This window comes from Azolla caroliniana, unplaced genomic scaffold (genome assembly GCF_043228905.1).
Source record: "Azolla caroliniana isolate FFs.n. ecotype wild unplaced genomic scaffold, voAzoCaro1.0.p SCAF_13, whole genome shotgun sequence".
Lineage (NCBI taxonomy): Eukaryota > Viridiplantae > Streptophyta > Polypodiopsida > Salviniales > Salviniaceae > Azolla > Azolla caroliniana.
In genome coordinates this window covers 15,219,854-15,246,902 of record NW_028230448.1, presented here as the reverse complement: position 1 = coordinate 15,246,902, position 27,049 = coordinate 15,219,854, and the positions used below count along the sequence as shown (strand labels likewise).

The window sequence follows — 27,049 nt, the reverse complement described above, 5'->3', positions numbered from 1 at the left end:
TAATATCCCCCTCGCTGTTACACAAACCACCTAAGTATACTTGGAAACCCACCTTTCGACTTTCTCGACTTTTATTAGTGGCACCCTCAAACTCGGTCATCATAAGTCAATGTCATATATGTAAATATGCCTAATATTTGGTTGTGTTATGTGTATAACTAGACCCAATTATTTCTGTTTTTACTTTTTGGTTGTTATTTGTTGTCATGGGGGGTCCTAATTTATTTTTAAGCAACATATCCTTCCATTAGTTTTAAAAAGGCATATCAGCTACAAAATACAAAATAGATGGAAAGGAAGCGACTATCCTTCCCAAGCTCGTCTTGTGTACAACAATGGCTAGCCATGGGGAGTCCTAATTATAGAGCTTTCTTCTGCCTTGTGCATGCTTTGCTTTCTAATAGTCTTGGCAAATTTCCTCTCTATCATAGCTTCTCTTTGTTTCCCATTTTTCCTCTTATTCACTCTTGTATTTTGTTTCTATTGTATCTTGCCTCCCATCCCCGTCATTCTCAAGGTACATTGCACCACACCGCTTGTCGTTGACCGGCTCCCCATTCATAGGTACACCTTTTTCTAACCGATAAGCCGCAACTTCCCACCACAGTATCTCCACACAAGACCCCTTCACTCCACTCTCCTACCTCGCCATGATATATCCCCCCTCTACTACAATATTTTGGTGGGAGAAGTGGGGTGTTAATGGAATGTTGATCATTATATAGTTTATAATGAGTAAGGTTACCATTTTGGTTTTCTCCGTCGAGGTTCAATTGTTCGAAGTTTGCTTAAACTAATGTAAGTAATGTTCTGAGCAAAAGCTTTTAACATAACTCTAATATTCTATACTCCATTCAATAAAAAGCTAAATGACATAAGAGACTTGCCACTTCAAATTGTGAAAATTTCCAAGTTGGCACCATTGTCCTAATAAAAATAGATTATAGTTTATGTGCACCCTATAAAAAGTGGGTAGTGCAAGCCATTTATTACTTATTCAGACTTGTGACTTTTCTATTTGTAGCTTCAACCTTCTATTAAAATACAATATATTTTATGTTCACCTTGAAAAAGGTCAAAACATGCAAGCTATTCTTTGCTTATCAAATAAAACAAATAGATGTTTTATGATTATTAAACCATAAGGTCCTCTTGAGCTCAAATGGAAGGCCCATTGTGACCATCATGCACATTTGCTATTTGCTCCTCTTGGCACATGGATATTCTGTGAGTGATGTACCTACTTCGATTTTCAATATAAAAATTGAGTTTTAGTTTGAGAGGTCAAAGATTATAACTCATACACATGGGATGACAATGTTTGTATTTGCTTAAACAATATCATTGGGCAAAATGGTCTTCATATCAAAACTTATGAATGAACCTATTTTGGGAAGATGCCTCTTGCATGCGTTCAACATTGAATGGGTGAAATATCAAGAACCCAATATCATGTTTTTATCGCCAGTCACCTAAAGAGTAGATGAGTTATTTGTTTCACACTACAAATATAAATTGTCAACCCATGAGGGCATTTATAAGAGACTTTCCAATACCATATAGAGCAAAGAGATGTAAATCAATCTTTATGAAGCCGATGGTTAAGCTTTCCTTTTTTGAATACGTTTAAATTATTTTTAAGAATTGTCATTCTTTCATGAAAGAATAAGAGGCTAAGCAATACCTCTAAGTTATAAGACCTACTTTAGAAGCGGTTACAAATATGTGAAAGAATGTAACATCAAATAAATAAACATGGCAAACATTTTTGAACTTATCACCCACGTGTCTTGCATAAAAAGCCTACTTTTTAATAGAGAGAACATGCACACACTCGCACACATACACATACACACAATATCTCATTCTCCACCACCCCCTCCTTGTTTACACACACATATTATATATATATAAACTCAATCTCGATCATCCACAATGAATACGTTCTTCCAAATATTCATTTGAGAAGCAATATCAAGGACAACATTACACGTGTTAGTGATACCGTCCTCCATGATGAAACACTAAATTTAAGGGTGGTGGTATATCAAGGTACTTTTAACTGAGTTTGTCCAAGCTGGTTGGAATGAATTTTAAATTCTCATCCAATCTTTTGGTTGTTGAACTTGTAGATAGTTACTCGGGTATTTGTAGAGCAATGTCTTTGATTGAGTGGAGGTGATAACTTTGAATCTTGTCATGCAATATCCTTGAACAAAGCACACGTTTCTTCTTCTCAATTGCTCCACAACAATAATAGATATCATAGGGTAAACCCCTTATCATGAAAGTACATCACTAGTTAAGGAAGCAAGGAGAATGTAGGAGATAATAATATCATCCCAACTTTTACCCCCAATGCCCAAGGCACAAATGAATTTCACACTACACATGCCTCTCACAATCTCATTCGTAGGGATGCACATGCACAATTTAGAAGGGCAAATTGATTTGGTATACCATAGTCCCTTGTTGGATATGATATCAATCTCCATGGTCATTTGGCCTTAGGCTAATGGGTCAATCTTTGACATTACTTTCATTCTTAATCTTACAAGAAAATAAAGGTTTCAACTGGATCAATCATGTCCTGACATATTTAAGTTTACAAATACCTTTTCAGCAATGAAAACTCCAATTGTTTTCATTTGTGGAATCTAAAATTACTCAAAATTTCACATACTCTCTCTAGCTAAAATTCCAACCAGCTTGGACAAACAAACAAACATTTCATTTGTGGAATCTAAAATTTCAGCTAGAGAGAGTATGTGTAAAACAAACAAACAAGTACCTTATAAGTTATACTAGTTATCTTTTGCTCAAAATTTCTAAATGGTTCAAAATTTATACATAGGTAGTTTTCACCACAAGGTGACAAATCCTCTGTCTAATCAATTCATTCAAATGATTAAATGGAAACATTTGAATGTAGAATTGGTCTCATTTTCGATTTCGATGTTCAAGGTGATATCCGAATAACGAAGGTGCAAATTAATTAGAATAGCATATTTTTGCATTGTCTCTAATGAGTGGTCAAGTTTGTTATTGTTGAGAAGCTCGTCTGCCCACATTGGCACTAACAAATAAAACATATTTGTGCAATCAACAGAGTCATGTGTCTTTCGTAGAGCCCACATACGAAACCAGTTGTCTTTTATTGTGTTTTACTATTAATCCTTCTCCTTATATGTGATACATATATCATCAAATAAGAGGTCGTGCATCGCATTGTGTTATGTCATGCATTGTTGTTGTGCGACATTGGGTTTTGTTGTGATTCGAACAAATAAATATACAATCAAATACAATATTCAAGACTATAGTGGTGTGTCCTCATACATCGGTAAGATTTATTTTAATGCATATATTTTGTCGAATGCGAGGAACAAAATCGGATAAAGTCTCTACTAAATTCGCATAGATTTGTGGCATTTTTTAAGTGTGTCTGTGCCTACTATCTCATGCATGAAAAGGAATCTCGATCACCGACCGAGTACTAAACAAAAATTTCCCCCCCAACACTTTAACCCGAAACACGAAGATTCCATCGTTGCCAATGCATTATATATACACACACTAATGCTTTTTTTTCTTTAGAGGTCCAATGAAACACATAATTATATAATATTATATATATGTGTTTCATTGGACCTCTAAAGAAAAAAAAGCATTAGTAGGATTTGGCAAAGTTTTTTTTTTATGAAATGGGCTTATGATCCCAAGCCAGCACGAAAATCATCATATTGGCAAAATGGGGAGATCAATAATGGGACCTAAGCATGATAGCTCAGCTCATGATGGAGAGGATTATGACGATGATGATGATTATGATGATGGTGGTGGTGCTGGCGATGGTGATGAAGTTGCACACAAACTATTAGGTTTGAGTTGGAGGTCCATGAATTCGAGTTCCGAAAATGGGAGATTGTGCGAGAGGGTGTTATCATCGATGAGTTCGGGTAGAGGCGGTGGCAGTGGCGGCATTTGTGGCGGCGGCAGATTGCGGCAGAATGGCGGAGTAATGAAGGAATTATATCTTGATAATGATGAAGATGATGATAATGATGGTGGCGATGGCGATGGTGATTCCTTCTCCTCAGGCAGACACCTCCTCATGCAGGAGGAGATGGAGGAGGAGGCACACATTGTGATTAATGAATATAGTACCTCTTCGGACACGAGTTCCTCGCTACTGAGCAGCAATTTGCATCTGAGGAGGAGCATGGATCACAAATCTGTTGGAAGTGCAAGGTTTCCGCAGCCGGCTACACCTCTTCCGCAGATTTCGCCGGCGCCTACCGAACATCTGTCGGGTCTCTCTCTCTCACTCACTCACTCTAGCAATTCTTTTTCCATTGTATCCAGACCTCCGTTTCTTCTTGATTCCTCGTAATGGAAAACCTTTTTGATTCTGTTATACCAGAAGTCAAGCTGATGAAAGAGAGGTTTGCAAAGCTTCTGTTGGGAGAGGACATGTCAGGTGGAGCCAAAGGAGTCTCCTCAGCTCTAGCCATTTCCAACGCCATCACTAATCTTTCAGGCAAGCTTGATATGATGCAAAGCTGAAAAACTCTCTGGATATGGCATCCGCAGTTATTATATATCCATTTGCTTTTAAAAAATGAGGAACTCTAGGGTATGGCAAATTCATAGGCTTTGTTTTGGAAACTGGCAAACATACGCTGAACCATTGAGTCAGAATTTAACAGTAAACAAATATATTAATCAGCAGCAGAAGAAGAAGCTAAATTTTAGACAATCTTCTCCCAAACCCGCCATAACTGAGTATTTCACAGTAAGATCTATCATTGTCATCATAAAAAAGGACGCACTTCTGGATATTTGCAGGAACAGTTAAATATATATATATATATATATATGCTTGGGTTTGAAACCTCAGAAACCCTTGGCTGTGGCAATAGTTACACATGCTTCGTTTTACCATATGTGAAACCTTAGACAGAAGTAATGACTAGGAATTTTACAGCAACATCGATCATAATCAGGAAGCAGAGATTTTTTCTGGTTATGACATATGAACAAGTATATATAGCAATCCATAGCACTAATGAATAAGTCGTGCTAATTGCAGCGTCCGTATTTGGAGAGATGTGGAGGTTGGAGCCATTGTGTGCAGAGAGGAAGAGGATGTGGACGAGAGAGATGGAGTGGTTGCTCGCTGTGGCTGATCATGTAGTTGAGTTTGTCCCTTCTTCTCAGTCGTTCCCTGATGGCCATGGAGACCTCGAGGTCTGTTTTTCTGCATCTGTTACCAGATCTATATATCACCATCACCATCACCATCGCCATCGCCATACTTTTCTTTACTCCTATTATATTTGGTTCTATTTTCATTTGTCTTCCCCCATCCTTTTCATTTCTACATTCTGTTGTATGTTAATTTGTCTCTCTCCATCTCTATTCTTTTCATCTTTATTGATGCTCTCTTTCCCCCTTTCATCTCTGCCTCCATCGCTATATTTCCTTTCCATCGCTTGTATTTTTCTCCGTTATCTGTCTTTCTTCCACTGCCATCATTTTCAACTATATAACTGAAGTGATCGTTTTCCCTCTGTTTACTTCCCTCCTGTCTTTGAGCCACCTGATGAGCTTCGCCATAATCTTCATGTTCACCGTCATCATCTCTGTTCGATTCGCAGGTGATGGTGAGCCGACCGCGCTCCGATCTGCAGATCAACCTTCCTGCGCTAAGAAAGCTGGACGCTATGCTTCTGGTGAGGCTCCATCACCATTCTGCATTCTAACAGGCTTAAGAGAGAGTGATTAGCAATAAAAAGAAGGTGATTAGGAGTAAAATAATGCAATTAGCAAGGTGCTAATTAAGATTACTATGTACGATTAGCAACGCAATTGTGGATAGAAAAAGGATGTGATTAGCAAGGCAATTAGGGATAAGCAAAGGAGGTGATTAGCAAAGGAAATTAGGGATAAACAAAGGAGGTGATTAGCAAAGGAAATTAGGGATAAACAAAGGAGGTGATTAGCAAGGCAATTAAGGATAATAAAAAGGAGGTGATTAGCAAAAGGCAATTAGGGATGTAGAAGGAGGTTATGAAGAAGAAGAAGTTAGGATTGGATTGGGTGGGGAGGCATAATGGCTAGGTTTTCAATGAAATAAAAGAACATGTATCTGCTTTGTCCAGAAGTTATCTCTTTCGTGTCATAGTGTTTGTTCACCTTGAGGAGGTTGATGTTTGTTCGATCCCGTCTAATGGGCCACCATCATTCGAGGACCGGACATAGTTGATTGTAAGATGGTGCATTCATTTCTATGCCCATTTGCTTGACAACCTGTGGTGTGTAGGATGTGTCAATTGTAGCATGATGGGAGTGGTCATCCCAACATATGATTATATTTTCTATGATGAATCCACAACAATGGTTGTGTCTACGATTGTTCACTAGGATACCAAACACTTGTATTCATGTATGTCCTTCAACTATATCCCCAAGGTCCATGGGACATAAACATACCCTATTGTCTATGTGAGGACTTTAAGTTTTTTTGGGAGGGTTAGGTTTTACTCCCCCTACATGCCTTTTACATTGACCCACGTATTTTGCATCTAGACTTCATTGAAATGAAACCTCGCTAGAAGCTCAATTATTTGTATTTGTACTTGTATATTGTGAATTGTTACCTTTAAACCAAATGTCCCTTGCTCCTCCTCTCTAGACACATCATACATAGCAAGCATCCCGCCATGCATTCGTTGTTTGTGACAACTTCAAGTTAATTAAATACATATTACTTTAGTTTTTGTAAACATTCTTGCACATTTATATTCTTTCCGATTTAATGATAGGCAACATGGTTTTAGGGATCTTTAGAGACATTCAACATGCCTACGGAATTTTGGTACATCGACCAATATGATGGAATGAGTGATCATGAGGATATATTATCAACACCTTTATTGCATAGACAAGAAGAGAAGTGGTGGTTACCCTCTCCTAAAGTTCCTAATATTGGTTTGTCCAACGAGACAATAAAACATCTCAAGGTTCAAAGAGAACGTGTCAACCAAGTTCTGAAGGCTACCCTTTCCATCAACAACCAAACTCTCTTCGAAATGGAAGTGCCTAATGTTTATTGGGAAAACCTTCCAAAAGTAATGTTATAGTTCGATACCTACCATCCTAAAAAATGCTCTTTTATGTACCTATGCACGTATTGTGTGTGGATATGTTTTATATATTGATGTTATGGGCTCTAAAACTAAATTGGTTGTGTTGTGATCAAGCAGACTTGTAAGGCAAGTGTTGGGGATCATTTGTACAAGCATATAACATCACAATCATTTGTTCCAGAGACGATAGTGGGGATGCTTAAGTTGAGATCAGATCATGAAGTGTTGGAAGTGGTAAATCGACTAGAGGAAGCAATCCATGTATGCAGACGAAAACGTCAATTGAGGTCACGATCCATGCACAAGAGGGTACCACGACATACCTTTAGTTGTGGTGCCACATACTACCATCATTACTTGATGAGTATGTTTGATGGGCGTGCCTCATGGGGAAACCTTGTGCGTGACTTCATGCTTGTAGACCTCGATCATCATGAATTCCTAGCTTCTCGTGCCGAAATCCTACTTGTCACATTACATCGTCACTTCCCTAATCTCCCACAATCTCTCCTTGATCGTCTCAAGATTCAATATAATAAGGTATTCTTAACAACTATGTCGTCTCTTTCCCTCAAGTATGATAATGCATGCATAGTTTTAAGACAATATAAGTATTGCCTCTTTTTATATGAAGTGAACAATCCTATGATATTTTTCGAGTGTTCATTTCACACAAAACAGTAATTCCATTTATTTGATAGGTAAGATCCATTTTATATGAGGTTGGTAATACTTCTAAGGATGTAGGACAATGTTAGGCATCTGGTGCATGTCAATGTATGTGTGCATTTGTTTTAAGTTGTTAGTATGTTTGAGACACTAAATATATTAAAACAAAGCATGGTAAGGACAGACCAAACAAAGGTTTGTATGTCCTATGATTGTAGTTGAATTGCTTCGTTATTCCTAATGTTTCACTCTAATAACCTGTGATTGAGTCCAATACTCAAATAAAGTTGTTTATGGCATGCTTGTTAATACCTTGAGTAGTTAAATGACCATACATGAGTGCCCACGTTCCCCAAATGTTAATGAGTATGTAGAGATTAAAAATAAAAATGTTATTTCAATCATATTTTCACATAATGATTTATTTTTATATGATCACACATAGTAAGAAAAAAGGTGTGTTTGTTCACACGATTTCGAAAATGGTATGTTTGTTCACGCGATTTCTTATTTCTAATCCATGAATGTGTTGTTGAAGGACGTGGGCCAATCCATCTTGGAGAGCTATTCAAGGGTCTTAGAGAGCTTGGCTTCTAACATCATTGCTCGTATTGATGACGTCTTACATGTAGATTCAGTGACCAAAACATCAAAGCTAAAGTAAAAAGTTTTACATATAACATGTACATTAATAATTCCTTGGGAGCATGTGTGAGGCCATTAGGTCTTCCGAAGGTTCCAATTTTGTTTCTTAGAAATATAATGAGATACAATTACCCACGTTCATCATTAGTTCATTGTATGTTGCATTTAAAACTTAGAACATTTTATGCTTCGATATATTTATAAGCAAATGTGGGGAATGTTGCATGCTAAAACAATATTCTTCGAATTGGATGTAATATGGTCAAACACAATTGTATATGGATGATACACAACCATTTCTAATGCTCAAGTATGATTCACAATCAATGGTCTTTTCAGTTATTATATCGAGATGACCAAACTATTTGAAAATTAGCATAGATGCGATACCAAATTCTCCAATGGATTTATTGGAAACAAAAGACTTGTGACAATAACTTCCATATTTATGGTAAACAACCCCTCCTATTAGGGAGGTTGAGATGCAAGAAAAAGCCTATATAACTTTGAAGTTGACTCTTAGATGAAAGCATTGAGAGCATTTATGGTATCTAGAATCTTAAAATATATGTAAGTTATGTTAGTACCTGTGGTACGTAAATAATTCATGAAGACATCAACATCACAATAGGGAATGTGCTCGACGAAATATTAGAGAAAAGGGTAATAGAACAAAACTCCCTTTGAAACTCGAGGTCAAAGGGTCACCCAATGTGAATGAGCTCAAACCTCATTCGAAAGAGTTATAAAAGTCACATTTGGTGATTTTTGTAGCTCTTCTTCACTCTCGACTTTTCCTCTCCTCCCCCTTCCTTAATCTTCCACTTAAGTGAGTGAAGTGATTAAGGATAATCACTAATAAGCTATGTAAGCTTAATCACTCCTCTTTTTGTATGCATGTTTGGGAACTTTTATATTAATCAAGACAAGGTTGCCATTAGCACAGATGTTGGTTGTCTTTACTCATATGAGTGTATGTGTTCTTTTAAAGCTCTTCTAAGAACTTAATATAGTCTCTTACTTAAGAGTTACTAGGAGGAGAGTTAGTGAGGTTAGGGTTGCGCAACTAGAGGCTCAAGAGTGATTGACAACCATGTTGAGAATTAGGTCCCTTTTGGATGGGCCGAATTCAAGATAAAGGTAAATGGTACACCTGGTCGAAAACCGGATGAGTATCCATAAGATGTAAATAGGTTTTGAGTACAACCTACTTAGGCCAGTTATGTAAATAGCCCGAAAGTTATCTAAGTATAAAGATAAGTAGGGCAAACTGCATTAGTGGTCATTCAAGGCAGTTGAGTCGTCTTGTTCGTCTATGTGTGGTAGTTGTATATGTAACTGTGTACAACGTGTGCGAGGTTGTTTCCTTTGCTACAAAATAGACGAAGCATGGGAGAGTGAGAGAGACATTGAGAGTGTCTCTATTGTAACTGCTAGTCAACGAGGTGTACGAACTCAGGTCAATGCATGTGTGTTCGCTTTCGTTGTATATCTCTCTTATAGTGATTTATTTGGTGTTTGTGGGCACACATAGTTTTTTACCCTATTTGGGTTTTCCCACGTAAAGATCCCGTGCATTATTCTTCCTGGTTTTGTTCTCTTTGTTCTGTGCTTGTTGTTTTCCCTATTCCGCATTGAACTCAGTTGTGGCCATATATCCCATTTTTCTATCAAATTGGTATTAGAGCACTTCAGAAAAATGGAAGATTCATTTGGGGGTATGTTCAAGCTAACCGATTTCAACTATTCAATGTGGAAGTCGGAGATGAGAGATATGCTAGTGTGCAAAGACCTATGGCTACCAATACATTTTGGAAGTAAAAGGCCGGACATGATTGATGCATCGACTTGGGAAGCGTTGCATCTAAAGGCAACAACATACATTTGGTGTTTTATAGACACGAGTCTATACAACAACTTTGATGACGAGAACAAGGTTGAAGTCCTTTGGGAGAAGATCGACATCATGTTTGACAATAAGAATGTCGTAAATAGAGTCTGAGTTTTAAGAAAAATCATGAGACTTAGGTATTAGGATGGCTCAAGCATGGTAGAGTACTTGAATGCCTTCCAAGGACTCATCAACCAAACCACCTCTCTAGAAGTACCTCTAGTCGATGAGGTACTAACAATATTATTGTTGGGATCCCTTCTGGATAGTTGGGAGACACTCGTTGTCACACTGGGACTTGTCGGACCGGAAGGGAAACATCTGACCCTAAAGAAGGTGAAATCAAGCTTGCTGAATGAGGAAGCTCGTCGGAAGGCCCTAGTCACGGAAAGTGATACACATTGAGGAGGAGGCCAAAATCAAAGTCCCTAGAATCGAGATAAGTCAGGGACAAGGTTGAAGTCGAGGGGGAGGCCCACATGCTTCTATTGCGAGAAGTCGGGGCACTTCCTGACAAATTGTCGACACTTCCGAAAAGAGAAAGGGGGAGCTGACTATGTTTAGCCGAAGAAGATATCGGACAACAAGAACACCTTGGCGATCGTGACAAGTGAGGAGGAGTTGTTTCTCATCAGTGAGCAAAACAAACTTAACCTTGTCGGCCATGAATCGACATGGGTGGTTGATTCGGGTGCGTCATTCCACCTAACCCCCGACCGGAAATGCTTTTCATCTTATAGAGCCAGAGATATTGGATCTATAAAGATGGGAAATGGAGCATGGCAAATTGTTGTCATTAGAGATGTGTGTCTGGTAATGTCAACCAAATGTCGACTAGTGTTGAAAGATGTACGACACATTCCGGAAGTTAGATTGAATATGATATCAATCATTCGGCTAGATGATGAAGGCTACACGGGTAGCATTCAGAACGGTGTCATGAAGTTCTGCAAGGGGAGTGTGATTGTGGGTCAAGCCCGGAAAACCAACATATTGTATTTGATGCATGCTCGATTGAGTTGAGAGGAGGTGAATGTGGCAACCGACATAGTCAGTGAGCTATTGCATAGGAGGTTGTGTCACATGAGCTAGAAGGGGATGCGAAGACTTATCGATGATAACCTCATTCCAGAGGTGAAGAATGCGCAACTTGAGAAGTGCACAAATTGCTTGGCCGGCAAGCAAAATCAAACCTCCTTCCGAACAAGGCCCTCGATGAGGAAGAAGACGCTACTAGAAATAGTGCATATCGACGCATGCTACGTTGACTCAAAGTCACATGTTGGTTCATAGTACTTCGTGACATTCATAGATGACTGTAGTGGGAAGTTGTGGGCTTTCGTCTTCGGCCAAAACTGAAAGCAATTCGAGCGGACAATGGCGTTGAATACCGTGGACAATTCAAAGGGTACTGTCGAACTCAAGGTATTTGGCTCGAATACACAGTACCGAAAGTGCTAGAGCTGAATGGGCTGGTCGAGAGGATGAATCAGACCATTATGGAGAGTGTCTGAAGTATGTTAGCACATGCGAAATTGTCGAAGATGTTCTGGGATGAGGACATCGGTGTACATGATAAACATATCACCCTCAACTTTCTTGGACGGAGACCTCCCACAAAGAGTGTGGACCGGCAAAGACGTGTCGTACGGACACCTAAAGGTGTTTGACTGTCTTGCCTACATGCATGTGGCTAAGGATCAAAGGGGAAAATTGAATCCAAAATCTCGACCATGCATATTTCTCGGCTACGATGATGACAAATTCGGTTATCAACTATGGGACCTAACTGACAAGAAGGTCATTCGGAGCTGAGACATAGTCTTCATGGAGGAGAAGACTATTGTCGAATGGGAGAAAGAGTCAAACACACCCTTCTGAACAGTCAGAAGTCGACAACCGACCGAAGAACATGGAGAGTAGATAGAATTCAGACATGGAGTCAAAACCAATGAGGAAGAAGAAGCAACCGACTCCAACCCAAATGAAGAACCAATCGATGGGGAAGAAGAAGATCCCAACAAGCTGACTAGGGAAAACAGAGGAAGACGATACCCTCTAAGAGAGAGAAGGACCCCCCCGAAGATTTCCGCATAAGGAATATGTGTTGCTAACCGACAAGGGGGAGCCGGAAAGCTTTGAGGAAGCAAAGAAAGATACCCACAATAGAGAGTGGCTAAGTGCCATGCAGGACGAGATGGATTCCCTGCATGAGAACTACACATATGAGCTGGCTGAGTTGTTGAAAGGAAAGAGGGCACTTAGAAACAAGTGGGTATATAAACTGAAGCCGGGAGATGATGGGAATCCACCTTAGATATAAAGCCTGAATTGTCGTAAAAGGCTTCCAACAGAAGAAGGGTGTAGATTTTGACGTAATATTTGCTCCGGTGATGAAGACAACGTCCATCCAAATAATGTTGAGCATAGTGGCCAACATGAATCTAGAAGTCGAATAGAGGGACATAAAGATGACATTATTGCATGGGGATTTAGAGGAAGAAATCTATATGCAGCAACTAGAAGGATTCATCGAGAAGGGAAAGGAGAACCCGGTGTGTCGGTTGAGGAAGAGCCTTTACAAATTGAAGCAGGCTCCCTGACAATGGTACTGGAAGTTCGAATCCTTCATGGCCGATCAAGGGTATCACAAAACACAGGCCGACCACTGTGTGTTTGTGAAGAAGTTTGACGGAGGCGATTGTCTTATTCTCCTGCTATATGTGGATGACATGTTGATTGCCAAACAGGACCAGGTGATGATCCAAATGCTAAAAAAGGCCTTGAGTAGGTAGTTCTCAATGAAAGACATGGGTCTGGCAAAACAAATCTTGGGGATGCACATAGTCCAGGATCAAACAAATAAGTTGTTATAACTTTCACAAGAGAAGTACATGACAAAGGTGCACCGGAGATTCGGCATGGACAACGCAAAACCGGTCGGTTCAACACTCCCGACAAGCTACAAACTATCGTCGACACAATGTCCAAAAACGAATATAGAGAAAGCTAAGATGACAAAGGTTCCTTATGCCTCAACAATCGAAAGCCTGACGTACGCAATGTTATGTATTAGGCGGGACATTGGATATGTTGTCTGAGTTGTCAATCGATACATGAGCAACCCCGGAAGAGAGCATTGGACAACAGTGAAATGGATACTTCGATACCTGAAAGGCACCTCGAGTATGTGTCTTAGATTCGGTTAAGGTAACCTCGTCTTATAAAGCTTTAACGACTCAGACATGTCGGTTGATGTAGATACCAGTCGGTCCACGTCCGAGTATGTGATGACTTGCAGGGGGAGCCATCTCGTGGCAGTCAAGGTTGTAGAAGGTCGTGGCATTGCCAACCACGGAAGCCAAGTACATGGCGGTTGTCGAAGCCAACAAGGAAATGATATGGATGAAGGAGTTTGTTGGAGAGCTGGGAATTCAACAAGGTGAATTCTGACTCTACTGTTACAACCAAAGTACCATCCACCTTGCTAAGAATGTGGCCTACCACTCGAGGATAAAACACATCCAAATGCAATATCATTGGCTCCGAGAACGAGTAGAAGAAGGGGAGTTTGCTTTGACGAAGATCCACGCATCGGAGAAGGGATCCGACATGCTGACAAAGGTGTTGTTGGCAGAAAGGCTAGAATCATGGATGGCCGAATTCAGGATAACGGTAAATGGTACACTCGGTCGAAAACTGGATGAAGACTGGATTGTCGAATACAAGTGTATAATGGCCATATTCACACCATCCCTTTGGACAGCCCAAGTTTGGGCTATTTCTGTAAATAGCATAAAGGGTAGTTGCCCTAGGATAGTCACCATATAAAGTGACTTTGTAACCTTTATTGAGGGGGTGGTCATTTGTAATTGTTGCTGTTAAGAAATAAAACGTTTTCTTTGTGCCTATCTGTGTGTGTGTGTGTGTGTGTGTATCTTGTTCATTCTCATACACAGGTCCTTCAACAACACAGATGTTGTTTGTTCTTCCGCACTGACGACCTTGTCCCCAACATTTGGTATCAGAGCGTTGGAGGTTCTTCAACCCACTGTCGGCCGTCATAGTACACCACACAACATTCTGTTTCTGTTTTTCTTGAAGAAAAGAGAAGAGAGAAGACAAACAAGAAGTATGCATCTCACTGTGTTAAATCACTAATTGGAGTGTACTCTGTTCCTGTGATTGTAACCACTTGAGATTGGTCTCCAAGAAACAACCAAATTCGTGCTTCATTCGGGAGGATCAGTTGGATCTGTCCTTCTCATTGTTGCAGTCATCAGAAGCAGAATCGGCCTAAACAATCGATTTCTTGTGATCGGTATTCGGCATACAATCGGAAGCTAACCGGAGTCACTCCAAGAAGGTTCAACAAACAAGTATCTGAAGCCAAACCGACTCAGGTTCAAGACCGACTAGAACGATATCGGGTGAGCCGACCAACTGCACCCCACTAAGGTTCCTAGTAAACTCCGAACAGAGTCTTACCAACCGAAACCGAATCAGATGGCATCAACATCCAGCTTATCGGAGATGAGTCTAAGGAGGTTTGACGGTTCCAACTTCAACTTCTTGAAGGAACAAATGCATGACTATCTCATAGTCAAGGGTCAGATAGACCTGATTGAGAATGAAAATCCTCCAGAAGCATACAAGGCAAACGAGTGGCTAAAGCTGGACAGAATCATCCGCCACGATTCGGATGCACTTGTCGGAGTCGGTGTAATTCACAGTGCAATCATGCACGACAACTTTTGAACTTTGGAAACCACTGTCGGAAACCTATGAAAAGAAGGTCGTCGCAACGAAGATGTATCTGATCCGACGCCTCTACAACTTGCGGATGAAAGAATCTAATTCGGTTCAGGCACACCTCAACGAGTACGAAAGCCTAAGCTCCCAAATATCGTCTCAGGGGACGGCAATAGAGGATGAACTTAGAGCAATGATACTCATGAGTAGTCTCCCCTCTTCATGGGAAACTTTCGTCACAACCGTGTGCAATGCTTCAACAACTGCCATTAAGTACTCCGAAATCACGAGCGCAATTCTGATTGAAGCAGCTCGGAGAAAGTCTTTCGCCAAAGACTCGGCAGATGAATCTTACGTAGTACAAGGTTCGATCGATCAATCGAACAACCGGGGAAGAAGTTCTTCCCGACCGCCGAACAATCAGCGAAGCTAGAGCAAGTCTCGGGACAACCGAATCTGCAACTACTCCAAGAAACCGGGACACATCAAAGTTAACTCTCGGGCACTCAAAGCAAAAACCGACAAAGCTCAGAGAGCGGATCATAAGAGTAGTCGTTTCCCACTCTGGACTCCTTTGTCGGCCGGTAACAAAGCAGAATCAGCCCAAACAATTGGTTTCTCGTAATCGGTATTCGGCATACAATCAGAAGCAAACCGAGTTCATTCCGACTCGGCAACATTCGGGAAGACCAACTGGTTCTGTCCCTCAAGTTATCGTAGTCACTCCGAGCAAGTTCGGCAACAAGTATCCGAAACCAAACCGACTCGGGTTCAAAACCGACTAGAACGATATCGGGTGAGCCGACCGGCTGCACCCCACTAAGGTTCGTAGTCAACTCCGAACCGAGTCTTATCAACCGAAATTGAAGCAGATGGCATCAACATCCGGTTCATCGGAGATGAGTCTAAGGAAGTTCGACGGTTCGAACTTCAACTTCTTGAAGGAACAAATGCAGGACCATCTCATAGTCAAGGGTCAGATAGACCTGATTGAGAATGAAAATTCTCTAGAAGCATACAAGGCAAATGAATGGCTAAAGCTGGACAGAATCGTCCGCGCCACGATTCGAATGCACTTGTCGGAGTCAATGTACTTCACAGTGCAATCATGCACGACAACTTTTGAACTTTGGAAAACATTGTCGGAAACCTATGAAAAGAAGGTCGTCGCAACGAAGATGTATCTGATCCGGCGCCTCTACAACTTGCGGATGAAAGAGTTTGATTCGGTTCAGGCACACCTCAACGAGTACAAAACCATAAGCTCCCAAATCTCATCTCAGGGGACCGCAATAGAGGATGAACTTAGAGCAATGATACTCATGAGTAGTCTCCCCTCTTCATGGGAAACTTTCGTTACAACCGTGTGCAATGCTTCAACAACTGCCATTAAGTATTCCGAAGTCACGAGCGCAATCCTGACTGAAGCAGTTCGGAGAAAGTCTTTCGCCAAAGACTCGGCAGATGAATCTTACGTAGTACAAGGTTCGATCGACTGATCGAACAATCGGGGAAGACGTTCTTCTCAACCGCCAAACAATCAGCGAAGTCGGAGCAAGTCCCGAGACAACCGAATTTGCAACTATTGCAAGAAACTGGGACACATCAAAGCTGACTGTCGGGCACTCAAAGCAAAAACCAACAAAGCTCAAAGAGCGGATCAAAAGAGTAGCCGGCATGAGGAGGTCAACTACGTCGGCTCTTCAGCCGAAATTTTGACGACCGACCCGAACATATTGTCCATAGAGAACCCATTCGAATAAGAAGTTCTGTTTACGACTGAGGAATCGAGCACATGGTTCCTGGACTCGGGCAAATCGTATCATGTGACACCTCACCAATCTTAGTTTCGGCAATATTCGGACCGACACTCCGACTCAGTTCGAGTCGGAAACTCGCATCATTGTGCTATAATCGGAATCGGTACCGTAGAGCTTAACCTTCTGGTTGGCTCTACACTCGTACTACACAACGTCAGAAACGTTCCTGAGCTCTCAAGACCCTTGATCTCAATCGGACAGCTTGACAAAGCCGGCATCCGTGCCGGATTCTCATCAGGAGGGTGGACACTCGACAAAGGGAACCTCCTGCTTGCTCGAGGAACAAAGGTACATTCCTTGTATCCTTTATATGTCACAGTCAAAGAGGGTGACTTATTTTTGGTTGATATCCCCGTGTCATCGTTATGGCACGGACGACTTGGACACCTCAACAAGGTCGAATGGCTTACCCCATTAAAACCAAGGATTGGGTGTTCTCGATCTTCTTCGAATGGCTTGCAATGGTCGAAAACCAGACTAGTCGGAAACTAAAATGTCTCCGAACCGATAATGGAGGAGAATTCAAGTCTGACGAATTCGTCAAATTTTGTTGGGAACGCGGCATTCGACGTGAATATACGACACCCTATAATCTGGAGCAGAACGCAATTGTTGAACGCATGAATCAGACGATTCAAGAACGTATAGTATCCATGCTCCAACACTCCAGACTGTCAGATGGCTTCTGGGCTGAGGCTCTACTTACGGCAGTGCACATAATCAATATGTCGCCAAGTAGACCTCTAGGACTTAAAATACCTCAGGAAACATGGACCGGCAGTAAGCCGAATTATGACAAGATGAGGATCTTCGGCTGCGAGGCGTATGCCCTCATACCGAAAGACGATTGCCGAAAACTCCAACCAAGATCAAGGAAATGCGTTATCCTTGGATATGGACCCAACGGCGAGATCAGATACCGACTCTGGGACCCCAAGCACTGACAAATCGTCTGAAGTTCGAACGTCGTGTTCAACGAGTCGGCTATGCATAAAACGGCCGAAAGGCCTATTGAAGTTCGAAGGGTAATATTTTCCGAAGTGCCAACCCTTCATGAAGGCCCAACCCACAACACGAGATCGGTCTCACGGGTAACCGACATCTCCCGTCCTGAATCCACCGATTCAACACATCTGAATGACTCAACTTCTGACCATCCGACACCTATACCCGGTGCGACCAATCCAGTCATACCTCGAAGATCCGAGAGACTATCGCAACCTCCGGAAAGGTACTCTCCCAGAATTTTCTTTACTGACACTGGCGAACCGACATCTTACGAAGAAGCATCGGCATCTACGACTCAACCACCTGGCATCTGGCGATGGAGTCGGAAATGCACTCCATTCGCGCAAACAAGACTTGGGACTTGGTTGAATTACTGAAGAATCGGCGTGCTCTTCCGTGTAAGTGGGTCTATCGACTAAAAGAGACGTCTGACTCGACCAACCCAAAGTACAAGGCCAGATTAGTTGCGAAGGGATTTCGACAAGAATATGGTGTCGACTTCGACGAAATCTTTTCACTAGTGGTGAAAATGACAACCCTTTGTTTCATGCTCGGCGTTGTGGCCGCCGACAACTTGGAGCTGATTCAGCTAGATGTAAAAACGACATTCCTCCACGGTGACCTACAGGAGGAAATCTATATGGAGCAGTCGAAAGGCTTTGTGGCATCTGGCCAGGAACATCTAGTCTGCCGACTCAAGAAGAGCTTATACGACCTGAAATAGGCACCCCGACAATGGTACAAGAAGTTTGACAACTTCATCCAGTCGGTCGGCTTCTCCAAGAGCGATGAGGACCACTGTCTCTTCACCAAACCAGCTCAAGACCCGTCTTCTGACATGCTACTCTCCGGCCGACATGTCGGAGAGCTCACTGAACTCGTTCAGAAATTGCGATTGAAGTTTTCCATGAAGGACCTCGGTCCGACAAGACACATACTTGGTATGAAGATTAGTCGGCATCGCGATAAACGACAACTTTTCTTGTCTCAAACCGACTACATCAGACGTGTCTTGGAACGCTTCAACATGCACTCGGCCAAGTCTGCTTCAACCCCCCTCCCCATTAACCTTCGGCTGTCTCATCAAGATTGCCCGACATCCGGTCCGGAGGGGGAAGATATGAAATTGGCACCGTATGCACTGGCAGCCGGCTCCCTTATGTACGCGATGGTCGCGACACAGCCTGATATTTCTCACGCCGTAGGAGTCGTCAACAGATTCATGCACAACCTAGGCCGATCGCACTGGAACGCAATCAAGCATGTGTTCAAATATCTAGTTGGCACAAAAGACCACAACATTCTTTTTGGCCCAAACTCAACCTCAGGCGTAGTCGGTTACACTGACTCGGACTTCGCCGGCTGCGTGGACAGTCGGAAATCAACAACCGGATATTGTTTCAAATTCGGCAATGGAGTAATCTCGTGGAAGTCGAAACTTCAGGAGTGCACAACCACCCCAACGACCGAAGCGGAATATGTAGCTGCGTCCGACGCGACAAAAGAAGCTTTATGGCTCAGTTGGCTGGCGCACACGTTTCGACAAGTCGACTTCAACTAAGCTCCAGTTGTCTACAACGACAGTCAGGGGGTTGTTGCTTTGTCAAAAAATCCGGTTCACCACAACGCCTCCAAGCATATTGACGTTCGATATCACTTTGTTCGGGACTGCGTCATTTCAGGGAAAATCGGTCTCGAGAAGATATCCACAACGAATAATGTCGCAGATGGAATGACCAAGTGTCTTTCGGCGGATCGTGTCCGGTCCCTTCGGCACCAGATGGGCGTAACGAAAAATCGGTCCGGTTAAAGTCGGACACAGAACACTAGATGGTTTCGGACAACTGACATCGGTTCTTTGAGGATCGGCTTCAGCTCTTCCGACTCGACCGATTCGGTCTTCTGTCTTCAGATCTTGCCGACTCGAACAAAACTGATTTGTCCGATAAACCTTGTATATACCTGTAATTTCAAATAACCCATGTATACGCCCATTACGGGGGAGTGTCGAATACGAGTGTATAATGGCCGTATTCACACCGTCCCTTTGGACAGCCCAAGTTTGGGCTATTTCTGTAAACAACATAAAGGGCAGTTGCCCTAGGATAGTCACCATATAAAGTGACTTTGTAACCTTTAGTGAGGGGGTGGTCATTTGTAACTGTTGCTGTTAAGAAATAAAACGTTTTCTTTGTGCCTCTCTCTCTCTCTCTCTGTATCTTGTTCATTCTCATACACAGGTCCTTCAACATCACAGATGTTGTTTGTTCTTCCGCAGTTACGACCTTGTCCCCAACACGGATGAGTATCCATAAGATGTAAATAGGTTTTGAGTAGAGCCTTCTTAGGCTAGTTATGTAAATAGCCTGAAAGTTATCTAAGTATAAAGATAACTAGGGCAAACTGCGTTAGTGGTCGTTCAGGGCAATTGAGTTGTCTTGTTTGTCTGGTGTGTTAGTTGTATCTATAATTGTGTCAACGTGTGCGAGGTTGTTGTCTTTGATGCAGAACAGACGGAGCGTGGGAGAACGAGAGAGACACTGAGAATGTCTCTATTGTAATCACCAGTCCACAAGGTGTACAAACTCAGGTCGGTCCTTGTGTGTTCACTTTCGTTGTATATCTCTCTTATAGTGATTTATTTGGTGTCTATGGGCACACGTGGTTTTTTACCCTATTTGGGGTTTTCCATGTAAAGATCTCATGCACCATTCTTCCTGGTTTTATTCTCTCTGTTTTGTGCTTGTTTTTTTCCCTATTCTGCATTGAACTCGGTTGTGGCTGAGATCCCATTTTTCTATCAAACCACTCTCGCCCGATTCGCCACCAATAAGGTATGTGGTGGTCGGAACCCATTCGCTCGTGACATTGACGTGGAGGTAGAACATCGTTGATCGATAGACATGCTCTCGGTGGAGTTCACCTTGAGATGGCACACATTCCAATGTAGCTAGCTAGAGTCGTAAAACATAGAAACGAGCTCAAGACATCAATAGGTCAATAAAAAAAATACTTTACTCATTTCCGTTGCCTAGCATGAAGATGACATTGGATTGCTAGTTGTATTGATACCATGGAGAGGCTCGACATTCCTCTTATGTCGAGCTGACATTGCTTTGTTGTTCGCAAATTTTGTAAAAAAATTATATGAGAATCAAGAAGATGTATAAATGATCTTATGTGAGAAGAGGAGTGGCTAAGGGTAGCTCTGATAGTTTTAGAAGATACCATGACGTGAGATGAAGGGTATTTTCGGAAAAAGAATACATACGTAAATTCGTTGTAGGCGAAAAGAGCAATGGCTAACGGTTTAATGGTTTGAAAATGTCTAAAACCGTTTGGTTTTGAACTTGAATGTTTTGTAATTGAACGTTTTGGTTTAAACGGTTTCGTGTTTTGGTTTGGTTCGGTGTAAGTTTCAATTTATTTTGGGGAAACGGTTTGAGTTGGATACTTTCGAACCGAACGGAAGCGTTGCCGATTGCTAGGATAAAGGGGTAAAAGTCATGATAATTTTAGAATATACGATGAAGGGTATTTCGGAGAATAAAAGAAACGCTGAATACATACATACATACACTACACAGTACACTACAGTCTACATATGTACATATGTATATAAAAGAAATGGAAGGGGTTTCCTCAGGTTTCTGATTTTCTTCTTCTGTTTCTGTCGCCCTATGACAGAGGCCATAGCCATGGCGGGGTCCAGGCCCGACCCTGCGGCAACAGCAGCTGGACGTGGAGCACCTTCCCACGATGGCGATGGAAGCCTGAAGGCCCTCGAGTACCTCTCTCTCGTTTCCAAGGTCTGCGCAGAGCTCGACGCCAATGTTGGCTGCTCCGACAAAACCCTAGCCGAGTTCATCATCGATCTCGCCCGACGCAGTGATCACCCCGAGGATTTCTCCCGGAATCTCAAGGAGAACGGAGCCGAGATGCCTGAATATTTCGTCAGAAGCCTGCTTACCACAATCCATGCTGTTCTACCTCCTTCCTCTACCCGGAAAGGTGAGAAAGGGAAGGTTAAATCTGCTCCTGCTGGTGATTCTTCCTTTCCTGGTCTCTCTGTTGCTGATAATAAGGCGAGGATTCGAGAGATTGAGAGTGATCTGGAGCGCGAGGCACGATCCAAGGACAAAGAGAGGACTGAGAGAGAGAAATATAGCTCTCGTGATGATGACCGAAGAGGGGATGCCAGATACACCGAGAGAGATAGGCGGGGGAGAGATGATGTCAGAGATAGAGACAGAGATAATGATAGAGACAGAGACAGAGGTAGGGATAGGGATAGGGACAGAGAAAGTGGTAGAGACAGAGGTCGAGACAAAGATAGAGATAGAGATTGGGACAAGGATGATGGTGGCCATAGAAGCAACAGAAAGCACAGAGATTGGGAGAGGGACGATGAAAGGCATAGAAGTGACAGAAAACAAAGAGATAGAGAAAGGGACAGCTACTATGATGATAAACCAAGAGGCAGGGGTCAAGATAAAGAACGAGAATATGAGGACGATGATAGTGACAATAATAAGAATGATGATGAAACATGGATCAAGAAGGGTGGAGATGGTCAAAATCGTTCCCAGAGTTATCCACAAGAGCTTGAGCTTTTTGGTGTCTACAAAGGTAGGGTTTCAAGGGTCATGGATCACGGTTGTTTCGTCCAACTGTCTTCATTTCGTGACCGGAAGGAAGGCATTGTGCATGTGTCACAGATTGCTTCTAGGCTCATAACTAATGCAAAGGATGTTATTAAAAGAGATCAGGATGTTTGGGTGAAAGTTATCTCTATGACTGGACAAAAACTCAGTCTTTCGATGAGGGATGTAGATCAGAGGACTGGACAAGATCTTTTGCCCATGAAAAAGAGCTCCATTAATGAAGAATCTAATCCTTCTAGCATTAATCAGCCTCCAACTAGTCGGAAAGGCCTCTCTGGTATTACCATTGTCGAAGAGGATGAAAATGGCTCCTCCAGGAGACCATTGAAGAGGATGAGTTCTCCTGAGAGATGGGAGGCCAAACAACTTATTGCATCTGGGGTGTTGGATGTGAGAGATTTTCCTAATTATGATCCTGATGGGTCGGGCCTTCTATATCAAGATGAGGGAGCTGAAGAGGAACTTGAGATAGAATTAAATGAGGATGAACCAGCTTTCTTGAGAGGACAAACTAGGTATTCTATTGATGTGTCACCGGTGAAGATTGTAAAAAACCCAGATGGATCGTTACAGAGAGCTGCAATGACACAATCTGCTCTGGCTAAAGAGAGGAGAGAATTGCGGGAGCAACAGCAAAGAACTATGTTGGATTCCATACCGAAGGATCTGAATCGACCTTGGGAAGATCCTATGCCAGAGACCGGAGAGAGGCATCTTGCACAAGAACTTCGTGGAGTAGGTCTTTCAGCATATGACATGCCCGAATGGAAGAAAGATGCTTTTGGGAAGGCACCCACTTTTGGTCAGAGATCAAAGCTTTCGATACAAGAACAAAGGCAAAGTTTGCCTATTTACAAGCTGAAGAATGAATTGATTCAAGCAGTACACGATAATCAGATTCTTGTTGTTATAGGTGAGACAGGTTCAGGTAAAACCACTCAAGTTACTCAGTACCTTGCAGAAGCAGGATACACAACTAGAGGCAAGATCGGTTGCACACAACCGCGAAGGGTGGCAGCTATGTCTGTAGCTAAGAGGGTTGCCGAGGAATTTGGTTGTAGGTTGGGGGAAGAGGTTGGATATGCAATCCGGTTTGAGGATTGTACAGGGCCCGAGACTGTTATCAAGTATATGACAGATGGTATGCTTTTAAGAGAAGTTCTTGTAGATGATAATCTCTCTCAATATTCAGTTATCATGCTTGATGAGGCACATGAAAGGACAATACATACTGACGTCTTGTTTGGGCTACTCAAGGGTCTAGTAAAGCGGCGGCCAGATTTACGTCTGATTGTGACATCTGCAACACTTGATGCGGAGAAGTTCTCTGGATATTTCTTTAATTGTAACATATTCACGATTCCAGGAAGAACTTTTCCTGTAGAGATTTTGTATGCAAAACAACCTGAGAGTGACTACTTAGATGCAGCCCTCATCACTGTGATGCAGATTCATTTGACTGAGCCAGAGGGTGATATCCTGCTGTTTTTGACAGGTCAAGAGGAAATCGATACTGCGTGTCAGATATTGTATGAGAGAATGAAAGGTTTGGGCCCAAATGTTCCAGAGCTCATCATTCTTCCAGTTTATAGTGCCCTTCCTAGTGAGATGCAAACCAGAATTTTTGATCCAGCTCCACCCGGAACAAGAAAGGTGGTCGTGGCTACAAATATAGCAGAGGCATCTTTGACCATCGATGGGATTTACTATGTGGTAGATCCAGGATTTGCAAAACAAAATGTATACAATCCTAAGCTAGGGTTGGATTCTTTAGTTATCACTCCGATTTCTCAAGCATCTGCAAAGCAAAGGGCAGGGAGAGCTGGTCGAACTGGACCAGGAAAAACCTATCGTCTTTATACCGAAAGTGCATATAGGAATGAGATGTTACCCACAACTGTACCTGAAATCCAGAGAATCAATCTAGGTTTTACAACCTTGCAACTGAAAGCTATGGGCATCAATGATTTGTTATCGTTTGATTTCATGGATCCACCACAACCACAGGCCCTTCTCTCGGCAATGGAACAACTCTATAGTTTGGGAGCACTGGATGAGGAAGGGCTTCTCACAAAACTTGGGAGGAAGATGGCAGAATTCCCATTGGAACCACCCCTATCAAAGATGCTACTTGCAAGTGTAGATTTGGGTTGTAGTGATGAAATATTAACAATTATTGCAATGCTTCAAGCACAAAATATATTCTATCGGCCTCGTGAGAAGCAGGCGCAGGCTGATCAGAAGAGAGCTAAGTTCTTTCAGCCAGAAGGGGACCACTTAACACTTCTAGCAGTATATGAAGCATGGAAGGCCAAAAACTTCTCAGGTCCTTGGTGTTTCGAGAATTTTGTTCAGTCACGCTCATTACGAAGGGCCCAGGATGTGCGCAAACAACTTCTGACCATCATGGATAGGTCTGTTTATTTGTATTTTATATTGCTTTTTACCAATGTAAGGAGCTTTATGTTTATTCATATTTATTTGTGCTTCAATTTGTTTTCTTTGTATGAATGGGATTAATTTGTCATCTTGCTTACTATGGACCTTAATAAATGTTATGATTTTGCTCTCTCAGGTATAAGCTGGATGTTGTTAGTGCGGGAAAGAATTTCACAAAAATCAGGAAGGCGATTGCAGCAGGTTTCTTTTTTCATGCGGGCCGGAAGGATCCACAAGAGGGGTATCGCACATTGGTGGAGAATCAACCTGTGTATATACATCCTAGTAGTGCTCTTTTCCAGAGGCAACCTGATTGGGTTATCTATCATGAACTTGTGATGACTACAAAGGAGTACATGAGAGAAGTGACTGTAGTTGATCCGAAGTGGCTTGTAGAGCTAGCACCTCGGTTCTTTAAAGTTGCAGATCCTACTAAGTTAAGTAAGAGGAAACGCCAAGAACGGATTGAACCGCTTTATGATCGGTACCATGAACCTAATTCATGGCGTCTCAGCAAGCGGCGTGGATGAGGGATTAAACTTATTTTCCATTTTCTTTTGACTCTTGAGGAGGTTATACATGGAGCTTTCCTGAACAGCTTCTGTGTATTTTAGGGGCACTTTCAGGCTTGTTTTACTTGTTGAAAATCGTCTCTCTTAAAGAGCTTAGAGATGGATGTATATTGGGGGCTTCCTGAACAAATTTTAGCCTTTCTATGTATTTTCAGGTTGTGTAATGTAACTGCTTCTTGGAAGCACAGATTAAGTTCCCCATTTCAGCTGCTGTTATGATGGATGATACCTCATCTATTGACAATGCATCAGTTTGTCGCTAACTGGAAGGATGCCTTGGGTAGAAGTACACATTTTTCATATTTCTATTGTCTCTGGTGTAGACGAAATGCTACATTCATGCATCAAAAGGATACAGAAAAAATTATCGTAGTTTTTACCAATTCTGAATCGATTTGTGACGATTAAAATTACCCTTTTCTGGGTTATGTTTAAATTGAAGTTTATTGAAATGTGGTAGGATGATCAATCCACCACATGTTAATTACGTGGAAAATATGTTATATGTTCAACAGAAGGTGTTAGATCGATGTACATTTGTCATTCCAATCATTATGTGATATCAGGTGGCATGATTTGAACCTGAGGAGATCCTCAAAGAAAAACAATATATGATTTCTGAAATCGCAGCATCCAAATATATTGTGGTGGAAAACAATTGTACAGGCATAGTCTCTTATATCTCCTAAAGGTTGTATTGTACTAACAATATATGTAGTGGGCATCCTGGAAATGATGAGTTTAAATCAGTGGAGCTGATGGATAGTGTAGTGAAAGAGGTCCAAGGCTTCGTGATTATACTCAGCCTTCCAACATGGTGTATCGTCATTCATGTGCAACTGGACGAGTGTTTGTTCGCTTGCATATATAGTGTGGCATGAATCTATAGTAATAGCTCAAATTGGTCACTCCCATAATTTCTTGGTTATCTTTGGCTGTATACACCATATGGGTTTGATGTAGATTCCCATGTGTCATCGATGAATGTTATCTCCTTCACAATGAACTAGAAATTCAAAAGTCAAAGATTTTTCATGAGCTGAAAACTCTTCATTCCATCAATCTACTTTGGTGGTAATCCAATAAATTATATTCGCTAGGCCCGCATTTTGCATAGTAAAATTCTTTTCTTCCAAAACAAAAAGCCATACGCTTTGGACGTATTTGCGGGAAAATATCAAAATGTTGATAATTCCACATTGGAGAGACACAGCTCATATGATAGTGAAGAAGTAATACAAAATTGAGGGGATGAGAGTCAACGAATTGATGGAGATCATGTCATATGTGCTTACAAATCTGCACATGCATAATACACACATACTTGTCCTTTTTTTCCCGTTTTTTCTGAATGAATGAGAGCCAGTGCGTGAAATGGATGACAATCCAATGGCACACATCAGGCAATGAGACTAACTAGGGTCAGAACGATGCAACA

General features: G+C 41.9%; 2 protein-coding genes across 2 annotated transcripts; both read left to right on the top strand.

Annotated features, from left to right (window-relative positions):
- The first annotated feature begins 4,392 nt into the window (after positions 1-4,392).
- Positions 4,393-8,612, top strand: LOC147856300 (rop guanine nucleotide exchange factor 1-like). Its single transcript, XM_087329114.1, has 6 exons — positions 4,393-4,540; positions 5,093-5,250; positions 5,661-5,735; positions 6,843-7,133; positions 7,269-7,691; positions 8,359-8,612. The coding sequence occupies exons 1-6, from the start codon at positions 4,393-4,395 to the stop codon at positions 8,482-8,484; spliced, it is 1,221 nt and encodes a 406-aa protein (XP_087185240.1). The 3' UTR covers positions 8,485-8,612.
- A 12,998-nt stretch (positions 8,613-21,610) lies between these two features.
- On the top strand, positions 21,611-25,815 carry LOC147856299 (ATP-dependent RNA helicase). Its single transcript, XM_087329050.1, has 2 exons — positions 21,611-25,014; positions 25,176-25,815. Exons 1-2 carry the CDS (start codon positions 21,617-21,619, stop codon positions 25,567-25,569), a joined length of 3,792 nt encoding a protein of 1,263 aa, XP_087185176.1. The 5' UTR covers positions 21,611-21,616; the 3' UTR covers positions 25,570-25,815.
- The last annotated feature ends 1,234 nt before the right edge of the window (positions 25,816-27,049 follow it).